The sequence below is a fragment of the Lynx rufus genome, unplaced genomic scaffold (genome assembly GCF_022079265.1).
Source record: "Lynx rufus isolate CCGP_SWC_20201006 ecotype Redwood Valley unplaced genomic scaffold, mLynRuf1.p SCAF_10, whole genome shotgun sequence".
Classification (NCBI taxonomy): Eukaryota; Metazoa; Chordata; class Mammalia; order Carnivora; family Felidae; genus Lynx; species Lynx rufus.
Window position 1 is genome coordinate 73,649,487 of NW_025814824.1, and position 21,079 is coordinate 73,670,565.

Here is a 21,079-nt window from a genome sequence, read left to right on the forward strand (position 1 = left end):
GCGCTTTGCTCAGTGGTCCCTGGTAGAGCTGCGAAAGGGCCACTGTCACCTTGGGCACATCACTCTCCCCTTCCCTGTGGACCTTCCTTTGCCCTCACTCTTGAACGCCATGCTTTCTAATTCCTACTGGGAAAGAGCATCCCTCTCAGGCGGCATCTCAGGTTATGCCTAACTCATGCTCCCATCTTGTTCCTGCAGGTCTATAACACCTGTAGCCTTGGTGTCCTTTCTTCGTCCTGTGGCTTGAGCCCGAGGTTGCCCATGTTCCCTGGCTGGAAGGAATGGCAGGGCCAGCATACCACTCTGCACAGAAAGGATGCCTGGACTCAGACTACCCCAGCCAGGAGGAGAATCAGGCATGCTCAAATCCAGGGTGCAGGTAAGTCCATCTGCCACTGGCTGGGGCCAGGGGAGTAGGCTCGCCCCTGCTACCGGCAGTGCTCATGGCGTGGGGGTTGGGTCAAGGGCAGAGCAGGGCTTCACAAAATGCCAGGTTTCAAACAATCCACTGGCCTTTACGTGGCTCATTTGCACTTGACCACGAGTTTGCTGATTTCAGGGCTCCTTCTCTAGTTTCTGCTCCCTGCTGGTAGCCAGCTGGCCCTGTGGCCTCAAGTTTCCTTACCTGCCTCAAGAAGGCAAGTCTCCAGCCTACACTTGCTGTTGGCCATGGGGCAGGCATGGAGGCCAAAGAACAGATAAGAGGATGGCCTTTTGGGCAGGCAGGCCTGGGTTCAAATTTCAGCTCCACCAACCTTGGACAAGTCCAAGAGACCTACCCTCTCTGCCTGAGGTTCAGATGTATCCCTGGCAGAGTGGAGCTGCTTCTTTCTAGGATCACTGTGAAGATGAAATGAGATGATGCGTGTAAATTGCCCAGCTCAGCCCCTCGTGCCTGTTACTCAGTACATATAACTCTTCTCCCCACTTTCTCTCCTGCATCCTCCAACCTTGTCTTGAGTAGATCCCCTAGCCACAGATATCCATCTGGCAACTTCCAACACCTCCCATTTTTAGACCACCAGCAGCTTTCCCTCCTACAGCAGCAACAGTCAGAGATTTGCAGAGCAGATGTCTTGGTGTGAAACTATTCCCAGGAGGTGTTCCATGAATGTTTGCTGACAAAGCAGTGCAGGGACTGACCTTCCTTCCCCCTCTGCCTCCTGGTACCTGGCTCTGGATATTGAAAGCGCCTACCCTCTGTGCGTACTGTGTGTTTCTGTCCCCTTAGCTACTGAGGGCCTGTGTTCCAGTTCCAGGGCACCAGGCTGCAGATGGGGGATGGGGATGGGGGGGGGGGTGGTGGCTGTGAGGCTGGCTGGAGCAAGCTGCTTTGGTCTGGACCTGTGCCAGGCCGCTCTCATCCAAGAGGAGGGTCAAGGGGCAGATAGGGCAGAGTTTGGGAAGGGGCGGCTTGAAGCATGAACACTTTTCCAAACCCCACTGCACTGGGCCGGGAGGATGCTCCTTTTGCCCTTGCTTGGGTCCGGTGATTACAGGTCTGAGCTTCAAAGCAGGTTACAAACCTGGCTAATTGCTGGCCTAGGGGAGCTGGGTGAGCAGGCCAAGCCCGCCTGCGTGGACACGCCAGCGGCCGCGGGCCTCACATGGGGCTGGCACTTCCAGCCTGGAGCGGTCCTGGAGCCAGGAGCCCCGGTGTGGCCGCCCAGTCCTGTTGGCTCCTCAGGGAGGGCTGCGGTGGGGAGCTGGGAGGACGGCCACCCGGCTGCCGCTGTGGCCGCTGCCCTCGCTGTTGGGGCGCCAGCGCCTCCTCTCCTGGGGCCGGCGTCTGATCGGTCAGGTGGAAACCTCCCCATTCAAACCTGCGCGGGCCAATCAGGGCCCGGCGCGCCGGCCCATTCAAACGCGCGCTGCATCGGCCTCCCGCTCCCGCCTCCGGGACACTGGCGCGGGGCGGGGGCGGGTGAACCTGCTGCCTCGGTAACTGGGGAGCAACACAGACGCCTCGGGTTACGGGCGCTCCTGGCAGGCGGAAGCAGGACGCCATGGAGCGCTCCCTGCACCGCGTCTCCCTCGGGAGCCGGCGTGCCCACCCGGACTTGTCCTTCTACCTCACCACCTTTGGTAAGTGCCCGGGATGGCTGGCTGCCTGGGCTGCTTCTCCCTGCGCTCAGCGCCCGGAAAGGTCCCCACCCCCGGCCCCGTGATAGGTGAGGCTGGCAGCAGCGGGTACCTTCTCTGGCCCCTTCCTCCTTTGGGTGCCCAGGAGGAGCTCAGGGCACACGGACCCAGGCTGAGCGAGCCACGGGGCGCAGCACCTGCTGCCTGGCCAGTGGTGTTAAGTGTGGCTGGCTGTGCCTCACTTGGCTGGAATCATCACGCCTCAGTTCATCTTTCAGACCCGGTTTGCTCCACTGGAGATTCCCTCTAGCCAACAGTTCAGGGTTAAATCAGGGTCTTGTTACTATATCTCAAGGCCTCCTCCATCCTCTTTCCTTTGGCTCAGGGACAGGACAGGTGCCAGGTCAGCCCGGGTGGCCTTGGCTCCTTGTGGGCTCGCGTTGGAAGCTCCAGTGGATGTCGGACTCACAGCACGTAGGGGAGAATTCTCTTCTTCAGGAGTGACCAGGCTCTCAGGAGGATCACGGGGCTGCCCTGGGGGCTTGAGGTAGAGAGCAATGGGCAGCGGGCCCCTGCCCCCAAACCCCTAGATAGCAGGATTGGGTTCCCCCAAATAACAGCGGGGCAGCAGTGCCCCAACAGCCTGAGCAAACCCAGCCTTTCAGGTAGCCATAATAGAGAAAACAGCCCTGTCCCAGGAACACAGCCCTTCACAGCTCTGCATTTCCTCACTGGGTCTGCAGCTCCCTGTGGAGAGTGGGTGATATTTGGGTGATATTTCCTCTGTGGAGACTTGAGATCCAGAGAGAGGAAGGTCTCCCAGTGAGCCAGACTGGTTGGTACCTGAGTTCAAGCCTTCTGAGACAGCTTGTCCAGCATTTTTTCAGTTTTTTTCATAAAGGTTGGGGCAGTTACTGCAACATACTGGACTTTGCCCAGGTTTCATAGACAGAACACTCCGGGAGTCAGGCCCTTCCTGGGGCTCTCCTATTCTCAGGCTTACCTCTCCAGCACACTGGGTTCCTTACAAACTGTCCTTTTCTCTAGGAGCAGAGGGAGTGATAAAAAAGCAGTGGCTTCACCCCTAGAACTGGCCTGTGGTCTGGCATCCTGGAATTTACGGGTCTGGTGGGTGGAAGGAACAATGCGGGTAATGAAATAGCCACCATCTGTCCAGCACTTACCGTGTGCCGAGCCTTGTGTCAAGGGCTTTATCTCATTTAATCCCCTCAATTCCCATGAACCCTGCTGGGATGTGGGAGTCTACCAGACAAAAGAGGTGTCTGGGATGACCTGAATTCGTGGAGCTGGGGTCGTCAGGAAAGTGTCACGGAGCCGTGAGGCCCTATTATCTTAGCTGTGTGCTGATTTAAAAGTAAATATATATTTCATTGCTTTTTTCCCCCCTCATTATTATTGCTGTAAGATGGCTTCATTGCTGAAAACTTAGTGAAAAGAACAAAGTGAAAAATCCCCTGTACTCTGATTCCTTAGAAAAGACCTTTGTGGGTTACCAATTTGTTTTATATCCTTCCAGACTTGTGTGTGAGTGTGTGTAGGGGTGTGTTTAATTTTAAAAGAATTGAGACCATATTGTACGTACAGTCTTAGAATCCATTTCTTTTCCTTACTGGTACAGCGTGACTATTCCCTACCATCAGTCTATAGTCTTCTATTGAATTAATCATCCTGACAGAGATCTGGGAAGTCGGGGAGTGTCCAGACCAGCAGGGAGTGGATCCCCTCCTCTCCCCGCCCAGCCGTGGCCTCAGGGCTGGGTCGGATGGTTATCTGGGAAGGTTTCTACTGGAACCAGTGACTGTGACCTGAGTGTACAGCAGCAGGCAGGAACCTTGTGGGGTGGAGAGCCTCCTGCTCTTAATGTATGCAGTCTCCTCTCCCATCTCCCCGAGGACACAGGTTGACACTGGAAAGTTCTTTCCCGTTTCCTGCTTAAATTCTGTTTCCTTGACAAACACTGCCCCTCTTTCAGGCGGCTGATTTTCTTCATGCACGGTGTGATCTGTGCTTGTCTGCTCATGAATGAAGATTCGTATCAGTGATTCCCAGACCTGGTCACTTATCAGAAGCACCTGGCGAGTCTGTTAAAAACACAGATTCCGGGGCGCCTGGGTGGCGCAGTCGGTTAAGCGTCCGACTTCAGCCAGGTCACGATCTCGCGGTCCGTGAGTTCGAGCCCCGCGTCGGGCTCTGGGCTGATGGCTCAGAGCCTGGAGCCTGTTTCCCATTCTGTGTCTCCCTCTCTCTCTGCCCCTCCCCCGTTCATGCTCTGTCTCTCTCTCTGTCCCAAAAATAAATAAACGTTGAAAAAAAAATTAAAAAAAAAAAAACAACACAGATTCCTAGGATCTTCATAGGTCTAGGGTGGAGCCTGAAAATCTGTAATTTTAAGAAGGCACACAAGTATTTTAATGATCAGCCAGGTTTGCAAGCTGTGGATTTAGTCAGTTTTGGTAGCCAGCATGAACTCTCTTAACGTGAAGGTCTTTGCTAAGTTTTCCTTGGTTCACTGGCCTTTTCCCAGCATGGCAGGTAGTCCTGGTCTTCATCAGCGGGCTTTGCCCTGGTAGAACCACATGAAGGTTCTGCCTACCCGATGGCTGGCTGAGCACAAATATTCAAAGGGAGCTAATTTTCCAGGATCTCTGGAATTACAATTTTTAAATGTTTATTGATTTATTTTGAGAGAGAGAGAGAGAGAGAGAGAGAGAACAGGCTGGGGAGGGGTGGAGAGAGAGGGAGAGAGAAATCCCAAGCAGGCTCTGCACTGCCATTGCAGAGCCAGACGTGGGGCTCAACCTCACGAACTACGAGACCATGACCTCAGCTGAAACCAAGATTCAGATGCTTAACCGACTGAGCCACCCAGGCGCCCCCTGGGATCTCTGGAGTTATAAACAGATAAATTGGTTTCACCAAAATTCCTTCCAGGGAGAGTACTGTATTGTACATGGCGAAGTTTATGTATTGTGTGTGTGTGTGTGTGTGTGTGTGTGTGTGTGCCTGCACATGTGCATGGGTACAGCGCCTTGTCCCTCGATAAGAGGCATATTTGAGTAACATTAGTTGACCATACACTGTCTTCTAAGGAGGTGTTCTGGCTTCAGGAGAGGGGAGTGTGTATGTAAACTGGGCCTAGAACCCAACTCCTCCAGAGATGACAAATGCATTTTCTGTAGAACAGAGGCCAGCTAGCTGCTCAGCGTGTTGGGCAGTGTGCGTGAGGCCCTGAACTGGAGGCTGCAACCTGGCCCTGCCAGCTGCCCCTGGCTTCCCATGCTGCTCTGAGCCGGGGACACACACAGTTCCTGGACTTGGCTGGGAAGCTCCTCCAACTACTTCTCAGGACCCCATCCTTTGCTGGTTGGGGTCCTCAGCATTTACTGGCTGTTCTGTCATCTGGGGTCCTTTTGCTTGGGAGTGTTCAGAAATTCTCAGTTTCTGGCCCCTCCTCTTTTCCAATTCTGTTCTATTTTTTATTTTTTTTCAACGTTTATTTATTTTTGGGACAGAGAGAGACAGAGCATGAACGGGGGAGGGGCAGAGAGAGAGAGGGAGACACAGAATCGGAAACAGGCTCCAGGCTCCGAGCCATCAGCCCAGAGCCTGACGCGGGGCTCGAACTCCCGGACCGCGAGATCGTGACCTGGCTGAAGTCGGACGCTCAACCGACTGCGCCACCCAGGCGCCCCTGTTCTATTTTTTAAATTAAGAATTTATTTGAGAGAGAAAGAGAGAGAGAGAGAGATTGAGAATCCCAAGCAAGCTCCACGCTCAGCACTGAGCCTGACATGGGGCTTGATCCCATGACCCTGGGATCATGACCTGAGCTGAAATCAAGAGTCCAACTGTCAACCACTGAGCCACCCAGGCACCCCTCTGCTGTATTTTGTAATTTAATTTAATTTTTTAGTTTTTTAAAATATGTATTTATTTTTGAGAGAGAGAGAGAGAGAGAGGGAGAGCACGAGGGGGGAGGGGCAGAGAGAGAGGGAGACACAGAATCGGAAGCAGGCTCCAGGTTCCAGGCTGTCAGCACAGATCTTGACGGGGACCTCGGACTTGCAAACCATGAGATCATGACCTGAGCCGAAGTCGGAGGCTTAACCGACTGAGCCACCCAGGTGCTCCTATTTTTTTTTTTAAATTGTATTATGAAATATAACACACACACAGAAAAACATTCCTCCAAATAATGTGTAGTTCAGTGAATTATCACAAAGCAAATACCTGTGTAACTTTCATGAGGGTCAAGATTGCCGATATCCACTTTGACATGTAGTTTTTTTCTTTGTCACTCAGTTCAAAATAGTTTCCAATTTTCGTAGTCCTACTTTCTCAAGTCTTTAGATTATTTGGAAGCATATTTTTTAAATTTACAAATACTGGGGATTTTCTGGTAATATTTTTATTCTTTTTTGTTTTATTATTTATTTATTTATTTATTTATTTGAGAGAGAGATAGTAAGTGGGGGAGAGGGGCAGAAGGACAGAGAGAGAGAGAATCTCAAGCAGGCTCCATGCTCAGTGCAGAGCCCAATGCAGGGCTTGATCCCATGACCCTGGGATCATGAACTGAGCTGAAAGCAAGAGTTAGACGCTTAGCCAACTGAGCCACTCAGGCGCCTCTCTTGTTCTTTATTCTACATTTTGGTCCGAGAATATACTCTGCGTCTTTTTAGTTCTTTGATGGATCAGGATATAGTCAGTTTTTATAAATGTTCTGTGTGTACTTGTGCAGCACCTGGGTGGCTCAGTCAGTTAAGCGTCCGACTTCAGCTCAGGTCATGATCTTGTGATTTGTGAGTTTGAGCCCCACATCAGGTTCTGTGCTTGGAACCTGCTTCGGATTCTGTGTCTCCCTCTCTCTCTGCCCCTCCCCTGCTCATGCTCTATCTCTGTCTCAAAAATAAATTAATATCAAAAAAGAAAAAGAAAAGCTCTGCACTGGTTAGGCATAGTAGTTTTGTATGTGTCGGGTTTAGGTCAGGTTTGCTAATTATATTCTTCAAATATTCTTCTTTAATTTTTTCCAACATTTATTTATTTTTGAGAGATGGAAAGAGAGCAAAAGTGCGGGAGGGGAAGAGAGAGAGGGAGACACAAATTCTGAAGCAGGCTCCAGGCTCCTAGCTGTTAGCACAGAGCCCAATGTGGGGCTCGAACCCACGAACCGTGAGATCATGACCCAAGCTGAAGTCGGACGCTTAACTGACTCAGCCACCCAGGTGCCCTGTTGTTCAAATGTTCAACATCCTTGCTAATCTTTTCCCCCAGTTTGTTCTATCAGTTACCAAGAGAGGTGTGTTAAAATTCCTGCTATGGTTATACATTTGTCTGTCATTATAGCTGTCAGTTTTTTCTTTATATATTTTGAAACAATATTAAGAGCATACACATTTAGAATTATTATCTTAGTAATGAACTGAAACTTTAATTATTAAGAAGCCTACTCTTTATTTCTAGTGGAGATAAAGTCTACTTTTCCAGACATTAACATCACTATCCAGCTTTCTTCTGCTGAACAGTGATTTGCCTGGTGTATCTTTTTCCACCTTATTTCTGTTGGTCTTTATGTTTCTTTTTTTTAAATGTGTATTTATTTTTGAGAGCACGAGTTGGGGAGGGGCAGAGACAGAGTGAGACAGAGGATCCAAGGCAGGCTCTATGCTGACAGCAGCAAGCCAGATGTAGGGCTTGAACTCACCAACCATGAGAGCCGAAGTCAGACGCTCAACTGACTGAGTCACCCAAGGGCGCTGGTCTTTCTGTTTCTTTACATTCTAAGTGTGCTATGTCCCTTGTAAATAGCAGGCACAGAGTTGTTTTTGCTTTTTAGTGCAGACCTAGGGTGATAACTTCCTGCAAAAAGATCTCTATTTGCTTCTGCCAGGTGCTTGAGGTGACTAGAAATCTGGGATAGTCGTAATGTTAGGGGTTGGGATTATTTGAAGTTGAGCTTCAGTGCCCTGAGGAACTGTCTCATCATGGTTCATTTGTTCCTGGGGAGCCACCCTTTAGGGTTCTGACCCAAAAGGTCAGGGCTCAGAAGGACCCCACTCTCAACAGGCCCTAGTCTCCAACTCCTGCTCCTCTTGCCCTGTGAGGCAGACAGAAACTCTGCTCAGCCTCTTGGCCTTTCCGTCATCTCTCTGGAATTTGAAAACACCCCAAGGAGAGAATTAGTCCAGGCAAATATTAAACTTCATTCCATGGACCTCCATGCTCCCTGAGTCTGCTCTGTAGTTCCTCTCTGTCTTGTTGTATCTCCAAGAAGCTGCTTTTAAATATTTTCTCCAGCTTTTCTAGATTTTTCCTCAGTGGGTGTGTCATTCCAGAAATAGAAGTCCCCTGCATGTATTTTCTAATTTTTCTGAGTCGTTTTTACTCTTTTCATCTCCTCCCCCTCCCTCCCTCATTTTCTTCCTTCCTCTCTCCCTTTCTTCTCTCCTTCCTTCCTTCCTTCCTTCCTCCCTCCCTCCCTCCCTCCCTCCCTCCCTTCTTCCCTTCCTCTATTCCTTGTTTCCTTCCTTCTTTCATCCCTCCCTCCTTCCTCCCTTCCTCCCTTCCTTTTTTCCTTCCCTCCATCTTTCCTTTTGTCATATCAGTGAGAGTGCTTTCTGTTTGCCAGGTGCTTCTCATACATTAGTTCTCAGTTTTACACTAGCCCTCTCAGAGCTGAATTATTATTATTCTTTCCATTGTACAGATGAGGAAACAGAAGATATAGTGATTCAGGATCATCAGTGGTGGAACCAGGATCCAAGCCGGGTCTTACTGACTCCAAAACCCGCGCTTTGCTCATGGTTCCTTCTGGGCTTCCTCTCTTGTGTTTTCCAAATGAGGCTTGTTCTGCTGGAAAACTTTGATAGTGAAAAAAAAGAATACAACTGTGGGGCGTCTGAGTGGCACAGTCAATTGAGTGTCCGACTCTTGATTTTGGCTCAGGTCATGATCTCATAGTTCGTGAGATCAAACTCTACATTGGGCTCTGCTCTGACAGTGTGGAGCCTGCTTAGGATTCTCTCTCTCCCTCTCTCTGCCCCTCCCCCCTCAAAATAAATTAATTAATTAAAGAAAAGAACACAACTGTAAAACAGAATGAAAATAAATTATTGACTTCATCGTGTGGCTTAATGCCATCAGCAAGGATGTAACAGGTGCTCGTCATTACAAAAGAACATATTTAACTATAGAGAAAAAGTCTGTAATATGAAATAGATAAGGGTGGGGAGTAATTCATAAAATGTGGTGACACTGGAAATTTTGGAATTAAAATCATTATAATAAAATCTAAAGGAAAATCGTGAAAGGCAGAATAATGTGAATTTTCTATATATTATGTATGATATTGTACACGAATGTATATAAAAGAAAATCATTTGCTCTGCAGGTGAATCATTTTCATGAATAGGCTGGGCTTGGGTTAACATGGGACAATTCCAGATTTTGCAGTTTAATGGGTCATAAGTATGGCTTGAATCTATCAAAATTGTTTACTGAGAAAACCAAGGACCTCAGAAATGGAAGGACTTTTGTTTCCTCAGTCATAACATGCTGATTTATCTTAGAACTGTAGTTTCTTAACAATTTTAATTTTTTAAATTTGTTTTAATGTTTATTTGTTTTTGAGAGAGAGAGAGTGACAGCTGGGGATGGGCAGAGAGTGAGGAGAACAGAGGCTCTGAAGTGGGCTCTGTGCTGACAGCAGTGAGCGTGACACAGGGCTCGAACTCACGGATCACGTAAGATCATGCCCTGAGCCGAAATCAGATGCGCAACTGACTGGGCCACCCAGATGCCCCTCTTAACAATTTTTTAAAATTGAAAAATGGCCTCAGAATTGAGATCAGGTTTGTTACCTAACTGGAGGCAATCTGGGTATATATCTATTGCTTAAAAAACCCAAATATTTATTATCTCCCGTTTCTGTGAGTCAAGACTTTGGGAATGGCTTTGCTGGGTGGTTTTTGCTCAGGGACCGCTCAGAGGCGTTGCTGTGAAGATGTTAGCCGACGTGTGCTGGCCAGAGCCATTTATTCCTGGAAGGAAAAACAGCTGGGGAAACCAGGTTAATGTCGGGTCTCACAGGAAGTGGAGAGTCAGAGGAGAGGGGTTGGATTGGCCCATCATCATCTTTATGCCACCGCCGCCCCCTACCCCCTTTGCCCTGCAGGCCTCCTTCTGCCAGCAGGCACCAGACCATTTCTCTGAATGGAACTCAAGATTCTCCCTCTTCAAAAGAACAGACACTTGAAATGCTCCACAGGGCTGCATGCCCAGACTGGATGGCTCCCATTTCCCCGTCACCCCTGCAGCCTATCATTTCTCCTTTAGGGGGCAGAAAGTGAAATGCGTAAACGTGTGTAACCCTCTCTGAGCCTCCGTCAGGCTGCCGTGTGGGTCACACAGCCCAGGATCACAGAGAGAGGGTTGGCTGCCTCCCGCTCTCCTATACACACAGCTTGGGGTGCAGCCTTGTCCCCACAAATGGACTGTGGCTTTCGACACATGACAGCTCATAAATGGGGAATTGCTCTGGAGGTGAACTGGGGTTTGGATGACCGCTGCTCCACGCTAGCCGGCCAAGCCCCTCATCGATGTTCTCTGCAGACGCCAGGGTGCCATGAGCTCCCTCTAGCACACGTTCCTGCTGCTCCCTGAGTCCAGCAGTGGTGTGCCGCCCCGTCTTCTTGCTTTGTGTTTTGAGTATGTCTCTCCCCTGACTGTGTTCTGAGAGTCAGAGTTCATCTTCCGGTGGTCCTCGACAGAGTGAGGTTTGCCAGATTGAATTTCTGTAGCTGGCTTCCATACCCCCTTTTCCCCGGGGCCCGGTGAGTCCGAACTCCCTGGGTCCTGGGCCAGCAGAACCTGTACCTTCTCTGTGCCTTCTGATGCTCACTGTTACCTAGTGTTTTTCCTGTCACGTGTGGCCTTGTCTGCTCTTCCTTTGTCTCTGGGCCCTGGCTCCGTGCTTTTCTGCAGCCTCTCAGCCCCACCCTTTGCAGAGTTGGTCCCCAACACCAGCCCATGGAAATTGGGGGCGTGCCATCTCCAGGGCCTCTGAACACCCCAATAAGGATGGTTTCAGGCCCTTCAGCCTGAACATTCCCGGGCACTGTCACAGGCCACTCCCTGATCCGGGGGGGAAAGTGGGGATATTGATAAGATCAGAGATTTGAGGGGCCGGTGAAAGGCTTGGTTACCTAGATAGGCAGATACCCAGGGATTCAGCCTGGCTTCCCCCCTTCCCTCGCCCTTTATAAAAATGTTTATTTACTTATTTTGAGAGAGAGAGTGAGAAAATGTGAGCAGGGAAGGGGTAGAAAGAGAATCCCAAGAAGGCTCCATGCTGTCAGCGCAGAACTGGACACGGGGCTCAAACCCACAAACTGTGAGATCATGCCCCAAGCCGAAACTAAGAGTTGGGCCAACTTTAGTTAACTAACTGAGCCACCCAGGAGCCCCTTGAATTCCCCTTTACCCAGTGGTTTATTTATTTTTCCCCTCTTTTTAAATTTTTTTAACGTTTATTTTTGAGAGAGAGAGAGAGGGAGAGAGATACAGGGCATGAATGGGGGAGGGGCAGAGAGAGAGGGAGACACAGAATCCAAAGCAGGCTCCAGGCTCTGAGCTGTCAGCACAGAGCCTGACGCGGGGCTCAAACCCATGAACCATGAGATCTAGTTGGACGCTTAACTGACTGAGCCACCCAGGCACCCCACCCCCCACCCGCCCTCAGTGGTTTATTTCTTTAGACTTGGGGATGTTTCTTTGAGCCTGCCTTCCTTTTTGGCTTCCTCTTGGCCTCTCCAGCAAAGCTGTGGCACCTTGTCCTGTGCCTAATGTCTCTCTCTGCTCCTGAATCCCAGGGTTGCACTGCACAGATGCAGTGGGGCACACTGGCGGCTCCAGAAGACCCACTTGGTATACAGGCAAGAGTACTAGAGTTGGGGCAGGATTCTGGTCTCCCGTTCCGGCCTGCCTTACTCTGGTTACTCTGGGCCCAGGGCAAAGTCACCTTCCATATGTAGTAGGCATGACCGTTCTGGCTTCCAATTGAGGAGGCTGGGTAAGATGACTTCAGGGCCCTTGAGGCACAACCATTTGATGGAATGGGAGAAGCAGAGGGGACAGGCATGGCCACGTAGCGGGGGGGGGGGGGGGCGTCTCGTTCTTGATTTTGCCCTTCTCTGTGAGCCCAAGGATAGGTTGGGGGAGGGTGTGTCCTGTGCTGGGGGTCTGAGCCTGGTCTGCTGGGCTTGGTTTCTGTGCTGTAACAGGGTACAGAGCATGCTGATCCTCCCCGAGGAGACCTGCACGGCAAGATCTGGAAGGGCAGCTGCATAGACTCCTCTGATGTCCGAGTCAGACTTTGCTCCAGGCCTGTCCTGTGCTCCAGCTCCACTTTTGGCCTTGCCCCTGCCCCTGCCCTAGCCACTGGGCTGTGAGTTCCCTGAGGGCGGGCACTGGGCCATTCAGATCTTCCTGACTCACTCAGGTCCCCATGCAGGTGCCTGGCAAATGTTTGTCAAATGGACTTAGCGAGCACTTGTGTCGGGAGGCTTCTCCATCCTGATTTCTGCGAGAGGGTTGTTGATAGGTGATGGTGTTGTGCAGCTCAGGGATTCTTACAACTTCGGAAAGCCAAATGTGTGTGGGCCAAAGCCGGCTTTGCACTGGTAATCATTTCAGAAAAAATGTTTGGTGTTAAACAGAGTTGCCTTTGGGTTAACGAAATCTGATCTGTGACCGCTGGCCATTTTTGTCTGTTTCTAAACCTTCCACCCCACACTGGATCCGGCCCAGTTTCTGTAGGAGATTTCTCAGCCCCAGAGAGCCCCAAAGTGATAATTGCTCAGATCTTGAGCTAATAACACCATGGGTTCTCTTGGCGCCTTTCACCTCCTCACCCTTCAGCATTATCTGATCCGCACACAGCTTGGCGAGTGCAGTAACCCCTGTTATTAGCTCCACCTCACAACTGGGGACAATGTGGCTCTCAGAGAGAGGAGGCTAAGTCGGGGCTGGAACTGGAGCAGGCCTCCGGGCTTCTGAGATCCGTGTCCTGGGCAGGAGAGCAGCGGGAATTTCTGATGGGCGAAGAGCTGATCAGGGGTTTCCTGGAGACTGGATTGCTTGGGCTTGCAGTTTCAGCACCCCAAAGTACGAGGAGCAAGAGGTTTCCAGGTCACAGTGGTCAGGGGACTGCTGCACAATTTCCCTTCTTTCTGTTTTCCAAACCCTGCCTGGCCTTCCTCCAGCCGGCAGCAAAGCACAAGCCCCAGCCACAGTCCCAGTTTCACGGGGCGTGTCCGGAGATGAACGGTTGGGATGTTGAGGGGGCGTCACTGTGGACGTCACTGAGGAGCAGTGAAAGGACTTTAGGCTTTAGATCTAGAGGAGAGAGCCCAGAGACTGACAGCAGAACCACAGCTGGGCAATGAAAGTTACTGAGAGGCCACTTCTGGCTCAACATAAGATGGAACGTTGAACCATCAGAGTTATCGCAAAAGAAAAAGGGCTCCCATTGCAGGAAGTGAGCTCCCTATCACCAGAGGTGATCAAGCAGAGGCTGATGGATGTGCAACAGGGTTGTCATGGATGCAAGGGCTTCCTGGTTGATGTGTGGGATTGCTGCAGGCTGGGAGGCCCTGCCGCATCCTCCTTGCCTCCCCAGTGGTGTCCACTGGGTGGATTGAGTTCAGTGGCTTTTTGAGGTTCTAAGAAGAGTCTACTGGACTGGGGAAATTTTTCAGCACGTCATTGCGGAAGAGGAGTATGGTCCTCCTCTCCTCAGTCCATGCTGAAGGGCCACTGGGCATCTGTGAGGATGACTTAATGTTTTGTTTTGTTTTTATATTGTCTTTAAAAAAATTTAGAAAAGCTGGGGGAAAAACCAGCTCCTGATTCTTCCCCTGCTTTCCAGCCCTGGCCCTTCTGTTATGTTTACATTTCCCCCTCCCTCCCTCTCCTCTTCCCTCCTTCCCTTCTCTCCGTGTTCCCTCTTCTTATTTTTAATTATAGAAGTGCGATAGTTCATATAATTTGCATTGTTGAAGCAACAATAGTGATAGGTTTAAGTTCCTCTTGACTTCCCTCCCTCTAATTCTGTCCCTTCCCTAGAGGGGATCCCTGTTTTTCATTTCACACACACACACACACACACACACACACACACACACATACACACACCCCTATGCCATCTGTACTGTTCTGCAATTTGCTTATTCCTCTTAAAGACTTATCACAACAATGTTCCCATGCTGGGAAATACAGAGCCCCCCATTTTTTATAACAGCCCCCTTATTCTATAGCACAGCTAGACATAGCTTTTTTAACCATTTTCATATTGATGGACATTTCAGGTGTTTCCAGTTATTCCTTATTTTAAACAGTGTTGGAGAGCCAGCCTTGTGCTCGTGTGTGCGTTTTTGTCTATGATAGTTACCCGGAAGTAGAATTCCTAGGCTGAAGGACATTTACAATTAAATTCTAGCAAATGCTGCCAGAAATTATCCTCCATTTACATTTCCAACAGGGTGTGATAGTACCTGTTTTCTTACATTTTTAACCAACGTTTGACATTATCTGTCTTTTATTTTTAATTTAATTTTTAAAAAAGATTGTATTTTTGGGGTGCCTGGATGGCTCAGTTGGTTGAGCATCTGGACTCTTGGTTTCACTCAGGTCATGATCCCAGGACTGTGGGATTGAGCTCTGTGTCAGGCTCTGCGCTGAGTGTGAAGCCTGCTTAAGATTCTCTCTCTCTCTCTCTCTCTCTCTCTCTCTCTCTCTCTCTCTCTCATCTTCTGCCCTGTCCCCCTCTTGTGCATGCTCTCTCAGTCTCTAAAAAAAAAAAAAAAGATTCAAAAATGTTGTTTTTTTTTTTTCAACGTTTATTTATTTTTGGGACAGAGAGAGACAGAGCATGAACGGGGGAGGGGCAGAGAGAGAGGGAGACACAGAATTGGAAACAGGCTCCAGGCTCTGAGCCATCAGCCCAGAGCCTGATGCAGGGCTCGAACTCACGGACCGCGAGATCGTGACCTGAGCTGAAGTCGGACGCTTAACCGACTGTGCCACCCAGGCGCCCCAAAAATGTTTTTTTAATTAAAAAAAAAAGATTTTATTTTTAAATAATCTCTACACCCAAGATAGGGTTCGAACTCACAACCCCAAGATCAAGAGTCACATGCTCCACCAGCTGAGCCAGCCAGGCGCCCCAACATTATCTGTCTTTTAAATGACCTGCCGAGCAGATTGATGGGAAATGGTATTTTGTTAATTTGCGTATCCCAGATCTCTGTGAGGTTGAGCATCTTCTTGTATGTTTATTGGCTGTTTTGTCTTCTCTGAATTTCCAGATCATGACCTTTGTCTATTTTTCTATGGTATTTTCTCATAACCTTGTTTATGATATCTTTAATTGTAATGGACATTGGAAATTTTTATGGAGTTAAGAGTTCTCTCTTTCCCTGTTGCCTCTGCATTTTGTCTTAAGAGGGTCTTTTCCAGGCTTACAGACATTTTCAGAGGCTCTTTGGTGAGCTCTAGTCCAGGGTTCCTCAGCCTTTAATGTACCTGTGCCTCCCTGGGGATCTAGTTAAATTGCAGATCCTGATTCAGTATGCCTGGGGTAGGGCCTAAGATTCTGCATTTTAAAAAAATGTTTATTTATTTTTTGGGCAGAAGGGGCAGAGTGAAAGAGAGAGGGAGAGAGAGATTCTCAAGCAGGCTCCACTCTATCAGTACAGAGCCCGACACGGGACTCAATCCCATGAACCCTGAGATCATGACCTGAGCCCAAGTCAAGAGTCAGACACTTAACCGACCGAGCTACCCAGGTGCCCTGAGAGTCTGCATTTCTAACTCTCATCCAGATGCTTCTGATGCTGGTGGTTCTCAGACCATACTTTGAGTAGCATAGCTCTATGTCAATGCCACAGAAAGCCTCCTTATTTTTTCTTTAGGGAGATCAGGGTTCTGTGGAATGACTGAAGGTGATAGCATCAACTTTGAAGGAATTCTCTGCCCACGCTTGATCTCATTTCTTTTGCTTTCCCCCCAAATCATTTGTTCCTTGTCCTTGTGTTGTTTTTGCCCTTCCAGAACACAGCTAACTGTCTGTCACGGTGCAGGGCTTTCCCTGACCTCCCCCTTCACCTCTTCACCCCCCCCCCCCCATGGACTCTTGACCAAGGCCCAGGCTCCTTAACTCTCCAATCTAGGCTTGTGATGATGTGGATGCAATAACTTTTCCAACTGTCCCAGTGGCGAGAGCTCTCCAGCACTGGCCTGGACTTCCTTGTAAAGTAGTGAGCTCCCCATCACCAGAGGGGTGTAAGCCTGGGCTGGAGAACCACTGCTGGGTGTATTGCAGAAGGGACTTCTGATGTTCTGAGGAGGCTGAACTAAGAGGCTTCTGAGCTCCCTTCCAACCCAGAGACTGAATGGATCTTCGAATTGCTTCACATGAACAAAAGAACATTCCCATCTCTGTACCCCATTTCTCACCCAGCGAGGAGACGAGGTGAAGTTGTTTCTGTTGTTGTTTCCTTAGGTCAGCTGAAGCTGTCGATCGATGCTCAGGACCGGGTTCTGCTGCTCCACAGTGAGTATGGGGCCAGGCCATGAAGGTCCTAAATGCCACGCAGAGGCACTGTACCTGTCCATTTATCCACTTGTTCGTCCTTCCATCCAGCACTCAAGTTCTCACCGAGCTTCTGCCATGGCCTTTGCTGCCTGGACTCTTCTGTTTAGCCCAGCAAGCCCTGGCTGTCTCTCCAGCCTTCGTGGCTCTTGCTGTTAAAATCTCCCTCCACCTCCTGTTGTGTCCCCCTTGAGGGCATCAAGCTTGCTCATGCCTCTGTGCCTTTGTACCCGCTACTTCTTGTGTCTGAAATAGGCTGCTTTCTTTTTGAATGTCTTTTGAAAAACAGCTCTCCCTCCCTCTGATTTTGCAAGATACATGCCTGCCTTCATCATCATTAAGACTCAGGAAGGAAGGCTCATTTTGCTTCATTTTTTTCCCTCCGGGAATCACCCCCTGACCTACCTGAGTATGTTGTTTCCCCCTCTGTGTCCTTATCGCAGCTCTGACTACGCTGTGTCACTCTGGTCTGTCCGAGGAGTGCAGTGGGGCAGCAGCCATGTCTGCCCCACCTGCTCTGGGGGCCAGGGAGACCCAAGGGTTCCTCAGGTGGGGAGCCTGCCCCCCAGGCCCACGCCCTCGAGGGGCAGGGTGCACACAGGAACAGTAGCTGGGACACCAGGCAGAGTAGACCAGCAGGCGCCTGGGGTCCTCCGGTCCTGGCCTTGGGGAGGGCCCAAGGTGAAGTTCCCAACGACCGGCAGAAGGGGGTTCTTTGCCAACCAGAGCCTGACAACAGCTGTGCAAACAGATTTTGCAAAATGCATCTTGGCCTCCGCCACTTCATTTGTCCTGCGCCGTTTGCTTTGGCTTCACCCCAGTCTTAGAGTTCTTCATCCCTTCCAGCCTGTTCCTCTCTCTCCTTTGACTTCATGTGCTTCATGCCTCAGACTCTGGGAGCCCCGTTGGAACCAAACCCCAGGGCCCAGCCCAAACGGAACAGAGAAGAAAACAGCAAAGAGGCTCTGCTTCTGTCGGACCTGCTGCCTGATTTCTGCAGACCTCAGGCAAATGGGCTGTGCTCGCTTTCGAGATCAGTCTTGCTCCTCACCTCCCACCTGCCCCTGGCTTTTATTTAGTGCAATTTTTTCCTTTGGCAAACCTTCCTTGAGCAGTTCCTTGCTTGCCAGACACTCTGCTAAGCACTTTAGATACATTCTCTCATGTAACCAGCACCACTACCACATGAAGCAGATGTTATAATCACTAACCATTGTCTTATTATCACTCCACCATTAAAAAATAGCAAATTCAGGGGCACCTGGGTGGCTCAGTCGGTTAAGCGTCTGACTCTTGGTTTCGGCTCAAGTCAGGATCTCATGATTCGTGAGCGTGAGCCCCACATTGGGCTCTGTGCTGACAGCGCAGAACCCTCTTGGGATTTTCTCTCTCCCCCTTTCCCTCTGCCCCTCCTCTGCTCCCTTGCTCTTTCTCTCTCAAAATAAGGAAGTAAACTTTAAAAAAAAATTTTTTTTTAAATCGCAAATTCAGTTGCAGAGAGACAAAGCAACTTGCTCAAGCTCTCCTGTCTCATAAGTGGTGAGTTGGCATTTGCGTTGGTCTGTGGACCCAGGACCACAGGCTGTCTCTGGACCCAGGCTTTTGCCTGCTGTGTTACACTGTCCACCAGCCACAGCGCAGCTGACGGGGCAGACTGAGATCTCCAGCCTGGCCCCTCCATCCCGGGAGGCAGTCTCATGTGGAGGAAGGAGCACCAGACTGGGAGTCAGGAGATATGGATCTAAACCCAGCTGTGTGATTCCTATCGCTCTGATTACTCTGTGACTTTGGGCAAGTTTCTTACAGTCTCTGGGTCCTCGGGTAGTCTCATCTTTCCCATTGAATGAGGGGTTAAACTCAATAAATTTTATGTTCTCTTTCAACTGTAAGATTCAAGGAATTGAGTGCACCCTGAGGGTGCCGGCTGCGTGTGGGAGATGGTGGGAATGGACTAGACCAGAGAGGGGTTAATAGCCAGTGGTTGTTATACATGGTAGGGGCTAGTAATAATCTTTCCTACCCACTCACCCCAATATTTTCATTCTCTGTTTAGTTATAGAAGGCAAAGGCCTGATGAGCAAAGAGCCTGGCATCTGTGATCCCTACGTGAAGGTATGCTGAGCTGGAGGTGGGGGTGGGGGTGGGTGGCATGGGGGACGGTAAGGGGCTATGTCACAAGTCTGAGTCCCAAGGTCTCAGCACATCTGTGGGCCCGGTGCCATTCGAAGTGGCAGTGACCGCCTCACTCTTTGGTCAGTAGGCATTTATTAGGTCCAGTGATGAGGCCCTGAGCTAGGATAGGCCCTTCCCTTCACCCAGCTTGGTGCCTGAGCCTTCCTGCCAGAGCTGGAATCTTATAGGTGATCTTGGTCATCCACGTGGGTGAGCACCGTGAATGTGTGGGTGATGGAAATCCACAGAAAATCCCAAGCCCTCTCATGAAAAGCAATGTTTTCACACTTCTCCCTGGCAAAACCGGAGGCAAGGCAGCAGGTTTGGGTGGTGGAGGGGAGGGAGTGTCTCTGAGGCCTAGAAGATCCATCCGAGTGGGGCCCTTGTAGTGAAGACAGAGGCCCCGAAGGGTGGAGGGCCTACTTCCAGCCAGAACCAAAGGCCAGGCGCCTCCCAGAGTGTGCAGCTGGGATGCCAGGTGCCGGCCCTGATGCACCCTTCCATATTCTCCCCAAAGCCTGGTCAGGGCCTCTGTGGGCAAGGACTTGGTCAGGAGCAGGGCAGGAGCAGAGGCAGGGCAAGGGCAGCCAGAGGGCGAGAGTATGGATTTGGGGCCTTAGCGGAGGCCGACCTGGAGCCTCTGGTGAGGGAGCACCTAGCAGCTGCTGGGAACTTATAAGAGAGGCCCACACTTAGAGGGAGAGTAGAGCCGGTTGAGGTATACCCCATCTATGGCTGGGCCTGTGGCTGCCGGCTGCGGGGCCCTGTCCCCGCATCTGGCTCCAGTGCCTGGGCTGGGGTTTCTCTTTGTTCCCCAGCATCTGACTGAGGACTCCCCTCTGTCCTCTGCAGAGGCTGGTTTGAAGGACACCTGGGCAGCCTTTCACTTGGGAGATGTGCAGAGTCCGCTGCGGGACTTTTGTGATTCTGTGTCCCACAAGTAATCATCTCACGCTTACTTTTCCCCAATTCAAGATTTCTTTGATCCCTGAAGATAATCATCGACTCCGTCGCCAGAAGACGCAGACCATTCTAGACTGCAGAGAGCCGGTCTTCCACGAGCACTTCTTCTTGTAAGAGTCTGGGGCAAGCCAGGCCCTCGAGAGGAGAGGGAAGGAGTGTTTATCTGGAAACAGCTCTCTTTGCCAAATCTAGAAGTCTATCTAAGCAGAAAAACAGGGACTTCTAAAGGATGCCTTTGTTTTCTTGTTCACGTATGTCCTTGCATCCCTGGCACCCGGCCCAGCAGCGAGGTCCACGGTGATAAGGTGTCACTTGGCTGGTTCTCACAGCCAGAGTGCCCAGCCTGAGGCTGGCAGCCCCTGGAGAGGATGCATTTTCCCAGCGTGCCTCGGGCCAAGCCTTCTCTTTCAGTAGAAGAAATTTTCCAAGCTGAGGGACCCCTCCCCCTTTTGAAATTTGCTAACTTCCTTGAGCCTCAGCTTCCGTGTTTGTAAAATGGGCTTATGACACTACCCTCCTCAGAGAGCTCAGGTGTAAATGCGACAGTGTAACAGAGTGTCCGCTCTTGCTGTTTAATATTATTACTACTACTACTGTTATTATTATTTCTTCCCCCATCCATGAATTCTGGGGCCCTGGGAAGGAAATGGACGTTTCGTATTTTGTTGGTGAAAGTTAAGATTATTCTGTTTTTTTTGCAAATTACACGAGGTAATTTTGCTTATGGTAGAAGAATAGGCCAGCATAAACAAAGAAACGAGAAGACGCCCCAAGCCCTACGACTCATGACACGCCTCGGCTTCTTTCTTTTCAGATCTTTGAGTCTGTGTGGGTGTGTATGTCTGGGCTTGTGTAGGTGTTTACGAAAAAATGGAATTGTTCTATAGTATTACACGGTGACCTCCCTTTTGTCCCAAACCATATAATGTAAACTCTTCTGTGCATGTGAATACCTACCTCCCACGCTACTGGCATTTGAGCCTCCTTAACCAGCTCCTTATGGTTGCGTTTAGGTTATTGGTAAATTTTGCAATTTGACAGGCTCCAGGGGTCTAGCCTGGAGCTTGGTCCTACTAACACCCTGGCCGTGTGGTTTGCTTTGCAGTCTTGTCCAAGAGGAAGATGAACAGAAGCGCCTTCTGGTCACTGTGTGGAACAGGGCAGGTGACTCCAGGTGAGGGGAGGTGC

At 50.1% G+C, this 21,079-nt stretch overlaps 1 protein-coding gene across 2 annotated transcripts in view; it reads left to right on the plus strand.

Annotated features, from left to right (window-relative positions):
* The first annotated feature begins 1,977 nt into the window (after nt 1-1,977).
* RGS3 (regulator of G protein signaling 3) overlaps nt 1,978-21,079 on the plus strand; it is a 122,191-nt gene continuing 103,089 nt past the window's right edge. For both annotated transcript variants that reach the window (XM_047068309.1, XM_047068318.1), the window contains exons 1-5: nt 1,978-2,085; nt 16,667-16,717; nt 18,810-18,868; nt 19,904-20,001; nt 20,997-21,065. In XM_047068309.1, coding sequence (XP_046924265.1) covers nt 2,007-2,085; nt 16,667-16,717; nt 18,810-18,868; nt 19,904-20,001; nt 20,997-21,065 — 356 coding nt within the window. In that variant the 5' untranslated portion in view covers nt 1,978-2,006. The remainder of the gene's footprint in view (nt 2,086-16,666; nt 16,718-18,809; nt 18,869-19,903; nt 20,002-20,996; nt 21,066-21,079) is intronic.